Below are 17844 nucleotides of genomic sequence, written 5' to 3' on the forward strand. Positions count from 1 at the left end.
GTAAAAGTTAACACACGGGACACGAACAGCAGTCTCCTGGATGAAATCCTTGTGTTTGTTGAACCCTGCTCGCCGGCCCGGTGTATGTCTTAACGCTCTTTAAACTACGTCACCACACTCTCGGCGCACTTTCTCGAAGCGTTTACTGTTGCCGCGGATGGGTTTACAATGTAGTTAATGAAACGCCCGGTGCCTTGTGTGGTGGTAACACGCTGACGGACGTGACAAAGCCTTGGTATTTGACGTGCTGGGAATGACAACGGGCTGGACAGAGTCTAACAAAAGACACAATCAAGTTGTATTACCAGAAGTGTATAATATGACTACAGATAAAAGTCAGGGTATCTCACTTCTACTGCTTTGTGGTTTTTTGTGTCTCTTGTGAGTCCCTTATTGAGGCATTTGTTGAGATATCTCACTGCGATTCAAGGTTTTGGTCAGATTGACAGAAACTGGCATCCTCAGGAGTACAAAACCAAAGTGTACTCCACTGAAAGACCATCTTACAAAGCATGTAGTGCATTGAAACTCAGGATAATAGTAAGGCACCATAATAATACGTGTGGAACTTTACATGTCAGGTTCCACAGAGGGTTGAGCCTCTCAGGGACAGGGCGCTGATAGGAATGTTGGATGATGTGTTGGATTTCCTCTCTGCTGTTTGCCTGGTTGGTCTGAAAAGCTCCTGGCAGGTACACCATCTGGCTGCTAACATCATGGCTACATCACGCTGTATTAAGAGGAACTGACAGAACTGGGCTGTCAGAGGCAGAAAGACAGTGTTTTCTCAGACGGGCTCAGCAAACCAATATATTCTCTTTCTGTCGCTTTCGCTTTCTCTGAAAACCAATTCTTTCATAATATTCCTCCAATTATACGCCCTTCTCTGTCTCAGACCGCCTCCTTTTTATCCATCTCCCTTGCCTCCCTTTATTCTCCACTGTTCATCCCCGACTCCCCAGAGAACTGGCTACCATTAGTTCTTTCTGAGTGGGCTATCCTCTCTAAGCTCATCTCCAAGGGATCTTGTGAGCCACTTGTGTTGTGGTGTGGTAAAGAGAGTAAGCTTGATTTCACTGATCTGCTTAATTAATCCAGTTAAATCTTCTATGTTGACAGCAGCTATTCATTTCAATGTTCTTTTCGTATTCCACATTTAACCGACAAACACAACCAGGCAGGCAGTCAGCCAATCGGATTTTTAGATTCATAAATAACCCGGGAAAAAAACTAAAACATTCTTTACCTTCTAAGGCAAGACATTTTTACACATCAGGTACAGGAGGCCTTAATGTAGAGATGTTTTTTTTCCACCAGCAGCCCCACCTCCCACTCATAAAAGCTAATCACGCCTTTGTGCGAAGCTGCTATATACTGCCTGAACAGAATGTAGAGAAGGCATTAATCATATGCTCAGGATGTTCCTAAACTGTTCTGCCTCCTATACAAAAGGAATGGAAAGATAATGAGACAAGAAAAAAAAAGTGGAAAGAGACAAGGGAATGGGAGTGGAGAGGGAGAGGGAGAGAGAGGAGGAAAGAAAGAGCTCTTCCCACTGCCGGTAATTAATCAGTACAGTAGCCGTATGCTGCCAGCCTGTGCAATCATAATTAATTACACACAAGAGCGCTCTTGGAGCAGGAAGAGGACAGCGGAGAGAGGAGAGCGCGAGGAGAGGAGGAATAAAGGGATTCTGTTCACACCGGGAGATTAGGATGTAGAGGACAAGTAGAGAAATAGTGAATCTTTCAACATTCTAACAATTTTGACATCATGAAGGTTATTTTTGTGAGGGTAGGACGAAGCTCCTCCAGAGCCACAGACGACATTGTTTTTTTACAGGCTGAGGAGTGTTAGCAATGACAAGTAAACTGATATCTTTAAATATGACCATTTTTATGAAAAAATGACTTCCTAATTCTTACAAGTACACATTGTTGCTTCTTGAGGAGACGTTCATACCAACCGTCAAATCTCAAAAGAGGATTCGGCAATCTTCTAAACACACCAGGGTTGATTCATTATCAATATCAACTTATGATTGTGTTGATGTTTTGATTTTTATTGCTGTGTGATTTGGGTGTATGATCGTGTATCCTACTGTATTCTTATATTTATGTTGTTTATGCTGACATGTTCTCATGTTTATATTTCTATATTTTGTCTTTAAATGTAAAGCACTTTGAATTTACGTGTAATGAATTCTGCTAAATAAATAAAATTGCCATTGCCAACTGACACAACCAGAGCTCATCGTTGTTAATAAAAACTGTTTTTTTTTAAGGAGTGCATCGGTTTAAATAGATTTTGACCTGGATTTTATGTCCCCATGCATCGTTATTGTGTTTTATGTGAGACGATACGATTGATTGCAGTTTATAGGAAACAAGGTCTTCCTGTGATTAACCCTTTAACCTCTTAAAAATCTGACAGCCCGCCGCTCTTCTGTCTTTCATAATTTTCATCATAATTTTATTAGAACATTGTTCTGTGTGTGTCTGACACTGTAAATACAAATACAGAATGAAGACATTGGATTAAAAATTAAAAGCACAACTGGGATTTCAGTACACTAGATTATAAATGGGTAGGGTAACAAATCATCAATCATTTAAAAAAAACAAATGTGTTCATGTGTCTGTTGCTAAAGATCACAAGGTATGTTACACAGCAGATGTGGGTTTTTCTGTATGAAATAATCTCTGTTCTTGATATGTCAATAGGGTCCTCCACTGGATGGATACACATGATACAGTATATGTACATGGGGATAAAATCAGAGTAATGTTCTATATTTGTTTTATTGTCAACAAATCCCATGTGCAGACCCAAACCAACAGTGAATGTATCTACTAACAAGTATTGTGTGTGTATCAAAGCCTGATATCTCTTCTTCCTCTGTGCTATAGAGTTCCACCGTTGTTAAAAACACATCAATGAGCCACACTGTTGCACTGGGTGACATGTTCCTTCATCACCATGAACACGCACACTGTAGTTTATTTTGACTCAATCCCTCACACACCGTCCTGCTGCCACAAATACTCACTAGAGCACCACATGTGGATTAATCCACCGCTGAAAATAGTCCCCAGCAAATGCACCGTTTCCTCCTGTTTTAGTAACGTTTGATAAAAACTACAGTGACCAGCTGTTGGGCTTTTGGGCTGAGAGCCACAGACGAGGTTGACGGACAGACTAGCACATTGTTGGTCTTCTCATTAGATTTGTAGACAATAAGAAAAATATTGAATAGAAAAAAAATCCTTATTCTTTCAAAATTATGACATCTACTACAACTATAGAAAAATCACACCTGTGTGAAAGGCATTTTCAACATCCTCCATCATATCAACAGTCACTATCCAGCCACACACATACAGCCCTCACAAAGTATCAGTATCTAATCCTGCCAAACACTCACCCTCTTCTCATCTGTGACAATGTAGTGTCGGCCATGCTTCTTGGTCAGATGTGGTGCCAGGACATCAAAGCGCCTGCGGAACTCAGAAAACACCATGTGGTCTGGGTATCCTGGAGGCAGGGAGGGAGCAGAACAAAGAGGAGAGCACAAAAACATCGAGGTTAGAGGAGCGTCTGCAGCAAGTGGTGAGCCAACAATGTGTCAACGGTCAGCGTTTATTTTCAGGAGAAATACAGCAAAAGAAAACAACTTTTCAACAGACTTAAGAGCAAACAAAAGTGGTAAAGGTTTGAAAGGTGGAGATGTTTGAGGTTACAGGGGGTTCTCGAGCTTTTAGAGAGGCACGAACAGTAATAAGTTAAATTCATCACTGGATTCAAATGATTTGGGCAAGAAAAGAAAGAGAGTATAGAGTTCATATTTGACATCATCAGAAAGACAGATGAGTCATAAAAGAGTTTGAGAGCAGGTTTAGCTTGAGGAACTTTGGAACGTTTGCATCAGACAGTATAGTTAAGATCAAAGTTCAATGATCTCCATGAGAATATACCAGTGTTTTATGGACAACTTTTGGCCACTAACATTTACGTCAAATCGCTAATATAGAGGGGTACTCCAGTATTTCCAGTATTGTTCTTCCATAAAGTTGGGGGGAGACAATGATCAAAATCAAAGCATCACTTTTTAATGTTTGACTTTTAATGCCTAGTAAGATAGTTAACTTTATTTTTAGAGCACCTTTCATAACCACAACAAAATGATTCAGATACAGTAAAAGTAAAAAAAGAAAAAGAAAAAAAAGATATACACATAATCCAATACCACGGGAAACAACAAGAATGTCATATGAAATGGTCACACCTTAAATAATGTAAACTAAATAATTAAGAACAAGATAAATTGGGGTATCCAGTGGAGTATGAGGATAAGGAGTTGAAAGATCAGAACTACAAACCAACATTACAGTGTTTTAGCTGGCATTGGTCAAAGATAGGGAGTGATTTTTGATGGCAGACTTTCAAGATTACATGAGACATAAAACTGGTAGTCATCGGCGTAACAATGGTTGGCCACAGTGTTGAAATGATCTATAATATGGCCAACGGAATAAAACTGGCCCAAATATCGAGCCCCCACGTCTTATGAGTCACAGAATAAATAAAGTTTACCAACAGCTACTCTGATCCATAGGAAGGATGAAAATCAATCCAAAGCAGTTCCATTTTGTCCAGCCCACACCCCTGGTCAAGCTACAAAATTCACCAGATCCTACATGTCCCATAAAGCAACCAATAACATGTATTCATTAGACCTTACTGCTTGCAAAGGTTCACATCTTTGAAATTGTATACCATAAGTTTAAAACACAGGTCCCATCCCAGATAACCCTGATAACATCACTATGATATTGTTATTTTCTCAGACATGGCATTATACAACACAGACTAGGAGTAGTACTCCTCAGTACACTGACCATTTCATGTAAAATAAATGGCATTCTTTTATCATTTAGAGTAAAAAAAAAATAAATGCAAAGGTTTTCACGAGTGCTTTCCTACCTTGCCTGTAAATGCGAAGCGCATCCAGCAGCTTGGATCCTCGCAGCTGAGCTCTCAGGAGGCCCACGTCCAAAGTCATAAGGCCAGACTCGGGGCTCTCTCCATGCGTCACACGGGGCTCACCTCCACCACCCACTGCCTCTGCTTTGGGCAGCAGGCAGTGGACGAAGTGAACCCTGGAGCGACGCACCATGTCAATCAGAGCATCCTAAAAAAAGAATAGAGGTGACTCAGATACCATAGAACAATAGCAAAACAGCTTCAGGTTCCTTCTCCAAGTTTAATCTGACATTCTCTTTACATTGTGGCAGTCTGTGCACGATTGCAAAGCAGCCATCTACATGTAACCTACAGTAGCTGAATGAAGGCTCTGAACACCCACACAGGTGTTGTCTACTAGATACTCTGGCTGATTAGACCTCTGGGTGGAGCTATGCTGGGGGATTACATGATGTCACCAAGCGTTATGCACTAATAAAAAGAATAATCCCGCCCTAACAGCAACAAAACCAACAGAAGGGTAAGGAAAATGTGAATAAATGCAGTTTGTACACACCCACGCTGTTGTGAGAGGAGGTGAATTTAGGCAAAATAAATGAAAACACCTGTGTGGGTTGACTATGGGTGTGCAGGGGCTTTAAAAATGCAATTAAGATGTCCAATTTATAAACTCACATATTCTATTATACTTTAAGTATTTTGTTACTTTTATGAAACAATGACATGAACGTGTACTGTATGTTTTGAGATTTCTTTGGATAAAAGTAAGGGGAAGCACAAGTTCGAGGTTTCATCCAAGCTTAGGATGTTAGCTGATATAAGTACACACAATATGATGGGGTATTAGGGCCATTGTAGGAAAAAGAAATTACAGAGGAGGTGGGTAATATTCCGCAAAAAAATTCAAGCTTTAATCCATAAATTTAGGAGAAAAATATTCTCTGAGATTAAAGTGGTAGATTTGCGAGAAAACCGAGGTACAAAACCTTGGTAATGAAAAATAGAGGGGTATTTTTGTTTAGGAACTATTCAGCCGACGTACAAATCCAAATCATTATTCAAACATTCTTCAGCATAGGTGGAGACACACTTTGGGAATTGTGCAAATCTCAATCTAAATGTTCTAGACAGTGTAAAAAAAATGGTGCTAATAGATACGGTTTAAAACTAGGAATCAGTATTTAATATGGATAAGCCACTTCCAGGGAATACTCAAAGTCAGTATCTGCACTGATACCCAAAACTAATATCCAACAACCTCCTCCCAGATGATTGTTCAGGTATTGAAACCCAACAGTCAGCTAAGAGATCTGGGGACTGGTGGAGCTATTGGATGATGTACCACAATCAGGACTTTTAATGTATCAACGAATGGATGGATGGAGGAATCCAGGTTTCATCTGTCTTAACAATGGATATTGTACTTAATGACATCTAAAGCAAACAGCTAATCAACAATAACAAAAATACCTGATCACAGTACGTTACTTCAGCAATGACAAAGGCCCAGTTTGCAATTGCTGTTGACCCGATGCCCCAAAAAGCTGACAAGTGGGGCTTTTATTTAGGAGTGATGTACAAGTTGTAAGGACCGTCCCCTCCACTTACCACTTGGAGTTTGACCTGGATACACAGGCTCTTCTTCTTGACGGCAGCCACGCCGGTGGTGAAGGTCTTCCTCATGCTGGTGGCTCGTCGCAGGGCGAGCTGGGAGCTTCCCTCCAGACCAGCGATGGAGCCCGACAACACCGTGGCCCCGCTGGCCCGGCCCATAAACAGCCCACTGATGTTCTTCCTGTAGTGGCCGAAGGATGCATTGCATTTGTCAGGACGTTTTTCTTCCTCACTGCATATTAATAATAATAATAATTCACAATATACAGGGAACTAATCTGATGGCTTTAGGGGCATATTGTGCTGCTTGGAGAGCCATATGTTGGTGGGATGCTCTATGCATCATTTGGCTCACTCTGTAGCCTGCTGCTCTCAAACTGTGGATCGCACTTTTTCTAAATCAGTATGGATACCGGAGGTCTGAATTTGATTAGTTGCTATTTGCAAGTGCACATTAAGGGAGATCATGTATTCATTTTAAATATGTAAAGGAATAGTTGGAGAGTGACTGGCAGCATGGCCATTTTGGAAACTTTGGATTATACTGTATGTGATGGCCAGTATGGGGGGTAACGAGTTACAGAGTAACACGTTAGAGTACTCAGATTACTTTTGTGTTGTAAGGAGTAACGTAACGAGTGAGTTTGCAATTCAAGTAATCGCTTATTTAGTTACGTTTTCATCTGGTACAAGAACATCACAGGGAAATGCAAATTGTAGCTGGGGGGATAAGCGTCTGTCAGCTGTGAAGAACTCTACTTCAAATTTGAACAATGCACCTGCATTCACACAGCGCTCCACAACGCTGGTGGGTGGCGAGGCGCATCGAGGAGGAGAACGATGCCGGTGCTACAGCTCCAAAACAGCAACGGCTTCCGGCTGTCGCTCCGAGGGAAATTACCGAGCTTGTAGCTGGTTACGTGGTGGAGGAGATGCTACCAATATCAACTGTACTGTAGAGTCTCCATCTTTCCGTAAGATCATTAATAAAATCCCTATGAGGCGTAACATGGAGGGAACTGGGCCTGACCTCGATATAATAAAGAGCTGTAAAGGGGATATTGCGTCTGCAGATGCCGCTGACGAGGCTAAGCAATGACTGTAGAGTCAATACATTCAGAGGTAGGTTTACAGTAGGCTAAGCGCCCTCTGGACAATATAACCAACATGCACAAGGAATTGCAAAGGGGTTTTCATTTTGGCAGTTTTCTCAGTAGGTAATGCAGTAACGTAACACGTTTTGATGGCAGTGACGTAATGTTTTTCTTTTTATGTAACTGACAAATGATCTGACCTTTTCATATCTTGCTTTTTTTGCTATGAGGGATTGGAAGCCAGACAATTGACATCAGAAAAAAGGATGAAAATGCTTGTGAATGAAAAAGAAGAGAATACAAAGGCACAAAGGGACAAACTTGACAGATGCTGACGTGATGAAATCAGTAAATTCTAAATGACTTGGGCAACTTGGGTGTTTATGGTTTAGCTGTATCATTTTCAATAAACATGTAAAAGTGGATAATAAATGTTAGAGCTACTCATCATGTAAGTGCTCATGAATGCATTAAGTCATCAGAAAATTGAGCATCTTTTTACACATAACATAACTTCAACATGATTATCATTTATTTGTTAGTTATGGGATTTTGTTGTTGATAAATACTGAATTATAGAGTAGTGATGGTTCCATTCAGCTCCATTGTATTACGGTGGAAGCAGAAATCTTAAAACCTGGGAAAATAAAATCAAACCCATCTGCATGGATTGATACCACTAGAGGTACATGAGAGGATATGTTTTTCTTTTGTAATGTGGGAGAACTGCTTCTTTAAAGATTTATTGCCATTTTCAATCCACAAGCAATTTCATTTCTCTAGCTTGTCAGTTTGTGCGACTGCCATCCCTCATATTTTGCTCTTCTCTAATAAAGATGGATATTACATGGTTCCAGTGTCTCATAGGTTTTTTCCCAGGAAAGTCATCTGGTGCACAGACAGAGTTCTGTTTCACTCTTTCTGTGAGCTTGATTTAAACAGATAACCCAAACAAGACAGCACACTTTTAGAAAACACAGTGTGACACATGGATGTGCAGCATGTAAGCCACACAGCATTACTAATCCCCAACAGACTCTAATAAAGTGGATGTTGCTGTGAGCGGTCGTACTTCTGGGAGTCCTGCAGCAGTGTGGCAGCGTTCTGAGCAGCAGGGTTGTGCTTGGCATGGCTCAGCCAGCCCTGGGCGTTGTACTCCACCCAGTCGGTCCCGTGGCTGTGGCCCAACAGGAAGAGGTGGGGTTTCTCTCCTCGCAGCAGCAGACTGGCTCCTGCAGCACATGGGAAATATTTCCATTATTCCCCCACAATGTCAGGAGTACGATCAGTGTGGTCTGTTGTTCCTGCAAAACTCCAGGAACCTACTGTTGATTGCTTCAGCAGGCGGCGACAGGTTGAGTGCTCACCTTTGTTTTCTCCCTGCGCAGAGCCGTAGTAGCTGAAGAGTCTCTCCAGCATGGTTTCCTCTGAACCTCCGGGCTGAATGGCCTCCTCCTCCATCAGCCACAAGAGGCCTCGAGCCTCATCCGTCCTGGCCAGAGATCGCACCTGTGATGGATACCAACACTCAGAGATGTCCCTTACTTTTTCTTTCACAATCACTTCTTTTTGACCTTGATTGAAAAAAAATCCTGAGGTCAAGGCAAAATGTGTAAAAGTCTTTTTTTTCAGCACTTAAAGATCATGAAACAATGTGCAGGTAAAACGGGAATATAACATTATGTAATAATGTAATAGTTTTACTGAAAAAACAAGAACAAAGATAAAAGCAAACACTATTTTATGAGTGTCCTATAGTGAAGATTAGGGCTGTCAAAGTTATCACGATAATAACACGTTAAAGCAAATTAGTTTTAACGGCAATCATTTCTTTAACACATTAATGCAACTTGCAATTTTTAGTTTGTAGCGGGCTCAATTTTAATGCTATGATACTAGTATCATCTGAAACTAGAAAGCCATTGGTACCAACCATGCTATACTAGCTTGTCGTGAAGGAGGCTAAATAACACTGACACACTGACAGCTGTTGTTGCCTGTTGGGCTGCAGTTTGCCATGCTATGATTTGAGCATATTTTTTATGCTAAATTAAGTACCTGTGAGGGTTTCTGGACAATATTTCATATCATTGTTTTGTGTTGTTAATTGATTTTCAATATAAATATATACATGCATTTGCATAAAAGAGCATATTTACCCACTCCCATGTTGATAAGAGTATTAAATACTTGACAAATTTCCCTTTAAAGTACATTTTGAACCGAACCAAAATGTGCGATTAATACGCGATTAATCGTGACAAAATATTTGAATTGATTGACAGCCCTAATATATATATACAGATTCTCTTCATTCTATTTTCGCCTTTCAAAATGGTCACATTAGACCACGTCCAATCATAGGTTGGAGGGAAGAGGGAGGGAGATGGTAGAGAGAGATAGAGTGAGTTATTGGTTACTGTTTTTGCCACTTGCTATGGTTCGATGTATGATGTGTATTTTTATTTAAAAAATGAAACAATAGACATTGCTATTTTTTTTGCTACTACATTCATTTGCATTTGTTTAAAATTTGTCAAAAACAATAGGTTTTAAATAGGCTGTTGAAAATGTCTGGCCCATCTATATTTCCTGGTTTCAAAATCTGGCCCAGTTTAATTTGTAACTGAAAAGCCCTGGTGTAGTCTGATCCCAGCATTATTAACATGGAGGTCTTTTGGATTCAGGGTTCCACCTAAAACTGTAATTCCTTTTAATTTCCTCAAAAGAAACGTAACATTTGAACAACTGTGTTCTTGAACAATCTCGGACAGCATGTAATGAGAGATTTACTGTTAATTCTACATGGTTTTTGAAAGCCAAATCTTAAATATAATATTAATAATATAAAAGAAAAAAAAATACATATATATATAAAAACATTCCACTGTAAAAATAGGACAAGGCTTCCTGTGAATGACCACATGGTGAGCTGTCTACAGCCAGAGCCAGTAATTGCCGTAGCTGCTGTTGCTATGGAGAAGAAGACAGTCAGAGCTGCAGCAACTTCATCACTGTATTGTGAACAAAATGCCGCGCAAATATCAGGTTTCTGCAGAGTGTCATCAACTGGATTTCTCCTTGGATAGCCGACGTATCCTGACCTTGTTTTCTAAGACAGTTGTTCATCTTTTGTACTGATGATTCAACCGGTGATTTCTAATGTCCACCCAAGCCTTGAAAATGTGTCATCTGTCAATCACATAACATCATCTATGCAGAAAATAAACAGGGCTTTACTTCCAGAATCCTGGACGTCTGAAATAACTTCTCTCACTTTACTAATCTACAGCATCCCATTGCTTTCTCTCTTCACGATGATCTTTGTACACACACTTCAGAAGTCCTTTGGTTTTGCAAAGTTCACTAAGATGCCTTCTTCAGACATTCAGTATGGCCATTATCCAATTCCAAAGAGAATTTAACCCCTGTCCTTGTGTAATGTAGCACGGGATGTCTTGTGACATATGAAAGGGCTGCTTTTAACCTTTTCTAATCTGGTGAAAGGATGGAAATGTGTCAGGTTAATAATCTTTCCAATTGCTTTCTATTTTTTGGATATCTTTGTCCTTTCCTTTCTCGAGTGACGTCAAAGCTGTTCTCCTGAGAACACCCCTGTTTGTCATCTAAAAGCATCCAAACAGGCTACCAGACTCAATCATTTCATTGCTTCAGTTTAGGCATATAACCGACTGAAGCCAGGGATTCTAACTTTTTAGCTTTAATAACTGTTCCTAAGACCGCCTACTCTACTGACGTCCCGCTGGGATACACGGGTTGCAGGTAGCAGCCATCAATAGTGACCGCGATGAGATTTAAACATGTCTTTCTTTAGCGGTCAATGTAATTGTATTTCATGAGAAACTATTCTACTGTAACAGTGCAAAATAAAGATTGTGCAGGAATGAGGAGTAACCCTCTCATAAACCAGGCTGCCGTTGAGTTCTCTTTTTCTTAATTTCAGTTACTGCTGCCAAATTAGTACTTGTTATCTAGTAGCTTTAATAACACAAAGGGTGCCCCATGTCTCCCATTTTATTTGTTTGGTGCTGAATTACTCAACCTGTATATTGTACGTTCACTGTACAAAGATTAAAGATACCATGGTGGGTGAAAGGTCATTGGTAGAGGTCATTACAGATCATCTGGGTTCCTAATATCCGAGACCAGAGTTAAGGCCTTTTATACACCAGGGGCGTGACGAATTAACAGTTTCAACACTTATTTGAAAGGTTGAATAGATTCACGCAGTCAGAGGACTAACTACCGGGATCCCAATGACCCAGAGCAGCATCTGTCAGTCTGTCTGAGCTAAAACTGTTGTATAGCGTAAACTATTGTAAGCTATTTTATTAAGTTTTCTCAACCTCAAAAATCAATGTATATGTCAAGGGCTTTTATTGTGAAAGGTAAGAATGGAAGTAGGATCTGGTCTGCGCTGCATTTGTCAAGGCCTCCGTGTTGTTGTACACTATATTGTTCGTTTTGAACGTGATTGGTCATTGTCATTATTCGCAGTGCGAAAGCTCAACCTCAACCTTGTTCTGAAAAAAAAGAAAATATGCCACTTTTGTGTGTTTAAGAATAAAGACTATTTGTTTGGCAAAGATTGTGATTTTGGTTCAAAACAACAGATCTGTTGAGGTTAGGGAAGCATAACCTTAAAGCCAAAAAAAGACACATATGAGCATCTTCTAACATCCCCACCGACAGTACATCATCGTTTATCAGTCATCCAAAACCGTTACAATAAGGATTCATACGACTGTTTCCTGATCTGCCCTCTTTCTATAATTCAGGTTTGGTTAATATTAGGTTAAAAAAAACTTGGGTAGGGACGGATTGTGATTTGAGTTAAAAAAAGAAAAGAAAAAAGATTGTTGTCATTGTTAAAGGAAACCAACATTGACTTTCAGTAGGAACCTGGATATGATAACTGATTTTCTGTGTCGGTCCTCTAACCCTTTGAAAAAGTCCCATATTAATATTTTCTTCATCAAAAACCAATAAGCTGAGAGAACCTTCATCATCATGGTTACAAAAAAACTTGATACAGGGTTCGGTAAACCAGCTTTAACAGTTTTTAACTGCTTTGACCTATCCATCCGCCTTGTACTGCTCTCTACACGGCTATGCTTCTTCTACCGATATTAACCAAAACCACTCGATTCAAAAACAGATTCTTTCCTGACCTGTTTTGCTCTGACTGAACTGAACTAGAACTGGGCTTGTTTGCACTGGTACAACAATCATTGTACTTCTGATGGGAATTGAACTCTTCATATACATTTTCACTGTCACTTGATTCCTTTTAGTGTGCGTTGTTTTAATGGTTTATGGTGTCCTTTTGCTTGCTTTCTTCTCTCCGTCTTTGCCCTAGAACTGAACTGCCATGTTGTACCAAAACAATTACCACCAAAACTGTTGAGTGGCAATAAAAAATATCTACCTTTGTTGCTGATGCTGCTAATATGACGCTCCATCAGAGCTTAAACTGTGATTTCCACTTCACACACACGTATACGGTGGCATATTTACTTTTTTTTGCAATCAACTTCAATACAAATCTATTCCAAGGCATTTTAAAACACTTGTTAGTGCTTCTTGCTCAAGCCAATACACATCAACGCTGCAGACTTTCTGCCAAGGCCTGGTGCCACACATATTTGTACCACTAATAATTGAATGGGCTTTGCGTTAAGAGGCCAACTGATGGGTGGAGCGAGAGAGACCCTTTCAAGCCAACAAGAGGGACACAAATCACAAACTTGAATCCAATTAATATTGCTGATGTGAGAGGAATTTCCAAAAGGAAATGGAGCAAATTAGAAAGAAAATGAGCCACAATCACGAAGAGCTTAACTAATTGGATGGAGGCAACAGGCCTGGTACAGCATATAAATTATCCTTGTCTGCTTGTTTCTCTATTTAAGGGTACAGATTTAATTTGACACAGTGTTACGAGTTGTAAACAACAAACACCTGGGCAGGTGAACAGTAAAATAACAGTTTTTGTAAGAGTTCATCACAGGTTTCACCACAATGACATCTCATGCACATAGATGCCTGAAACAGAGACAGTGTAGTGATGTTTCTTGTGCTTACCAGAGCTTGGGATGAGGCTTGGTCAATAGCTGCTACAGACAGTGAGGTACTGGACTCTATGTCATCTAAAGCAAGCTCTATGTTTTCCTAGATGCAGGAGGGGATAAAGGCTTAGGTTAGTAACCTACAGGAGATTTACCAGCAGAAGATGAGATCATCAATGAATCACAACTGAAGCTATATTCAGATCGATTATGAAATTAGGCAAAGCTAGACTGTAGATTGGGTTGTGTGAGGGTACATTTGTTTGTAATTAGCTCAATGCTTCTAAAAAAGGGTACAATCATTAAGTTAATTTGTCTTTGAATGAGTGTTTCTCAGTTACCTATGGTGGTACCGATCCATGCAGATAGTTTTGCGAGGTGAATCCAGGATAATCTCAAGACATTGATGTGAACAGTTTTCATTGGAACTACATCTAACAGTAGTAATAGTTCCTAAGAAACCCGTTGAACACGGTGACTGTGGTCGAATAGTCAAAAAAGAATTATGTCCTATGTCTTTTCCTAACCACTCCTCCTTGACCTCAATGGAAGACGTCATGAGGTCAAAGAAAGATGTGAGGGACTTAGGAAAAGACAACCGCGGTGCTTACACGACGGCGGACGGACGATACCTTTTTTTTTTTTAGCAACTTTATTCATAACATATAGACAATGAGCTACAGAGACAAACTTGATGCTGTACAATTCAAGTGAGGATTCCTGTCAAATCACGGCCGAATGGTGCATCACTTTATATGTTGATGCTGCAAGGAATTGTGGGACAGCATTATCTCCTTTCCTTTGGTAAAGGATGGTCCAGTGTATCCTATGCTAAAGGAGATAAGAAAGGAAGCATTGAAGCACCTTTCCATATAGCATTTACCAGAGAATTGGACCAGCTCTTATCATGGCTGCCACTTTAATATTTCCGGGTCATTTCACTCAGTAGGGAACCTTCCTAAGCAGTAAAGACTATTCGACCGCAGCCTGTGTTTTCTGTGGATTATCCAGAGTTTATGAATGTCATTTTCCAATGCCGTGGACACCAATAAATTTCCATTGGCCTCCACTGTGTTGAGATCTACTGGTATCTCAAAACCGAAACTATATGCATGGGTAGATGCCACTAGAGGTGAGCATGTAAATAAAAAAGAAAAGATATTATTTTGTTTCAATTTGAACGACCAGTTAAATAAAAAATACTTATTTTAATTGAGACTATTTTCACCGCAGACAATCTTATATAAGCATAAAATGATAAGCTAATGTGCTTATGTGTGTGTGTTCTTTCCAGCAGCACCTCCTTGTATCTCTCCAGCTCCCGGACGAAGGTGCGTTCATGGAACAGGGTCTGCAGCCTCTCCTGGGTGTAGTTGTGGCAGAGCTCCTCAAACGTGGCTCCCCGCTGCTGCTGAGCCAGCCGAGGGTTCTGGAAACCCGGAGTGTCCACGATCAGCAGGGAGCAGAGAGAGTGCTGACTAGACTTCAGAGCCCTGAGGAATACAGATATTATCATGAATCATCTTCAGTGATGATGACGCTTTGACACTGGGAAGCTGCCGTTTTCTCTGTCCAAAATCCAAAGACGTTTAATTTACAACGATATAAAATAGAAAAAAAGCAGTTTTAACGTATCCACGTTCTGAATATTAAACCAATATATAATAGGTTAACATATTAAAAAAAACACCTGCAGAGTTTGAGTGCATGGTGCCATCTTATAATTCAACTGGCTTCTTACAAGAGACTTTCCTTCAGGCTAATACATAAACCTAGCACTTATGCAAGGCTTCCTGACCATATCAACACTTTGACCCAGATTTTTCAGATTTTCTGAAAAACACAATGTATGTATTTTATGTTTGTTGGTTTCATTATTTGGTTGTTTTTTTTATGTGTGTGTGATCCACTTGTATTCTGGTTCTGACTGCTGTGTAAGTATCAATGAACAAGAATGGCCGGTAGCCCATGTTTTCCCCAGTCTACCACCAAGGACAGGACTAGAAGTTATTTTGCAAACTCCTGCACAGCTTAGAGGTCTGCATCTCAAATATTTATTGTACTATCATGTCACTCAATAATGTAAAACTTGACAAGATCAGAGCAGACTGGGTGGAAGAGCTTGGAACTGATATATCTGAAGTATGGAGTGGTGCATGGGGGAGGGTAAACGGGTCAACCTCATGTGTCCGCCTTAGCTTAATTCAGTTTAAGGTTCTTCGCCGAATCCATTATAGCAGGGCCAGACTGTCTAAGATCTAATTGTCAATGAAATATGTAATCGATGTCGCATAGAAAAGGCAGACCTCACCCATATGTTCTGGTCTTGTAAAAGGCTGAACAACTTCTGGGCTACTGTATTTCAGACTTTATCTCAAAGACTGTGCTGAAATGGCAATTTGTGTTTGCCCTTGCAACTCTTCTCGCTCGGAGAAGGATTTTGCCTGAGTGGAAATGGGAACACCCACCGAAAGCTTCCACTTGGATGAACGACCTGAATTCTATTCCTTAAGTTAGAAAAGATAAAATATTCCTTTAGAGGGCAAACCCAAAAATGTCATGTAACATTGGACCCTTTAGTATCTTATTCTGAAAGGCTTAAGACCCTTCCCCAAAATGAGGCAGGCACTGCAATTTTATTGGTCATGATTAGCCTGCCCCAGGAACCGCTCATCGAGCACTCTACACACTAGAATGAAGTGTTAATAACTGATGGTAAAGAAGCCTATACACTTGATATTTATATTTCAAAGCAATCTGTATGTATGTTTTACTGTATTAATTTTGTGTTTGTTGGCTTTTTTCTTTTAAATTTTTCCTTTAATTTAATTTTATTAATTTGACTACTTAAGTTTGAATAATCATTCCCTGTATAGATATGTTATTATATGTTATTTTGTCTAGGCAGTGGCATTTGTGAACTATGCCCTTTTTCTTAAATAAAAATATCATTAAAGATAAGTGAATTTGCTGGTATACATTCAAATAGGGCGTGTAAACTGTAAAGATCAATGTGTATATGCATGGCTGGTAATGCTCATAAATATCTGATCAAATAAAAGAACAGAAACGTGCGTACATTGTTACATTTTCTTGTTTCAGAGATGTGTTGGTTTGAGTCCGATCACTTTTGTGGGAGGAAATGTTGGACAGCATTTTCTACAGTGTAGAAATAGAAATGTGCAACTTTCACAGTAGAACTGATATCTGTGAGTAACACCATGTGTGCAGGGTTTACAAAATAGCTGCAGCAGAGCATATTGAGACAAAGGCACAATATGAAATGAATTGCAGGCAAGTGAAACAGCACATTGTTTCACAGCCACCTGTGTAACACTGCCAAGGCTAATTGTTTATTGCAAGGAGGAGGATTCAAACAATAGTGCAGAGCTGCCATACACAGCAGAAACAAAGCAGCACATGCTAACCTTATAAAAGCTGCAGTCTGTAACTTTGAGCAAATATGATAAAAAAGTTATTGTTATAAAACTGTCACTATATCCTGACAGCAGTGCATGAGACAGATAATCTGGGAAAACAATAATGTTCCTCTGCCGCATCCTCCTAGTGCTCCTAACGGCATTTGCCAGATTCCAATGCGCCCAAAGAAAAACAACCAATCAGAGCCGAGCAGTCTCGAAAAACTCACTAACTCTGATTAAACTGTCAAACAAGGCAGCGCTGATAAAATATGAATCAATATTCTGTTACTGTAATGCCTATTTCTCTCCTCAAATGTTTTCAGAAACATACAGTCCCCTCGAAAACTATTGGAACAGCGAGGCCAATTCCTTTATTTTTGCTGTACACTGAAAACATTTGGGTTTGACATCAAAAGATGAATGTGAGACAAGAGATCAGGATCTCAGCTTCTATTTCCAGGTGTTTACATCTAGATCTGTTACACAACTTAGAAGATAGCATCGTTTGTAATGGAGCACCACATTTTTAGGTGAGCAAAAGCATAGGAACAGATAGACTTAAAATAGATTAGAGTGAATAAACAGGTTGTGGTAATGAAAATGAAAAAAGGTGTGAAAATGTGTCATAAATCGGGAGAAATA

At 39.9% G+C, this 17844-nt stretch overlaps 1 protein-coding gene across 19 annotated transcripts in view; it reads right to left on the minus strand.

The window, feature by feature from the left end:
• myo18ab (myosin XVIIIAb) overlaps positions 1-17844 on the minus strand; it is a 142326-nt gene that overhangs the window by 67592 nt on the left and 56890 nt on the right. For all 19 annotated transcript variants that reach the window (XM_037775588.1, XM_037775587.1, XM_037775585.1 and 16 more), the window contains 7 exons: positions 15081-15273; positions 13797-13883; positions 9059-9200; positions 8764-8923; positions 6592-6778; positions 4984-5191; positions 3425-3534 (listed from right to left, as the gene is read on the minus strand). In XM_037775588.1, coding sequence (XP_037631516.1) covers positions 3425-3534; positions 4984-5191; positions 6592-6778; positions 8764-8923; positions 9059-9200; positions 13797-13883; positions 15081-15273 — 1087 coding nt within the window. The remainder of the gene's footprint in view (positions 1-3424; positions 3535-4983; positions 5192-6591; positions 6779-8763; positions 8924-9058; positions 9201-13796; positions 13884-15080; positions 15274-17844) is intronic.

Source organism: Sebastes umbrosus, chromosome 7, assembly GCF_015220745.1.
Source record: "Sebastes umbrosus isolate fSebUmb1 chromosome 7, fSebUmb1.pri, whole genome shotgun sequence".
NCBI classification, from domain to species: domain Eukaryota; kingdom Metazoa; phylum Chordata; class Actinopteri; order Perciformes; family Sebastidae; genus Sebastes; species Sebastes umbrosus.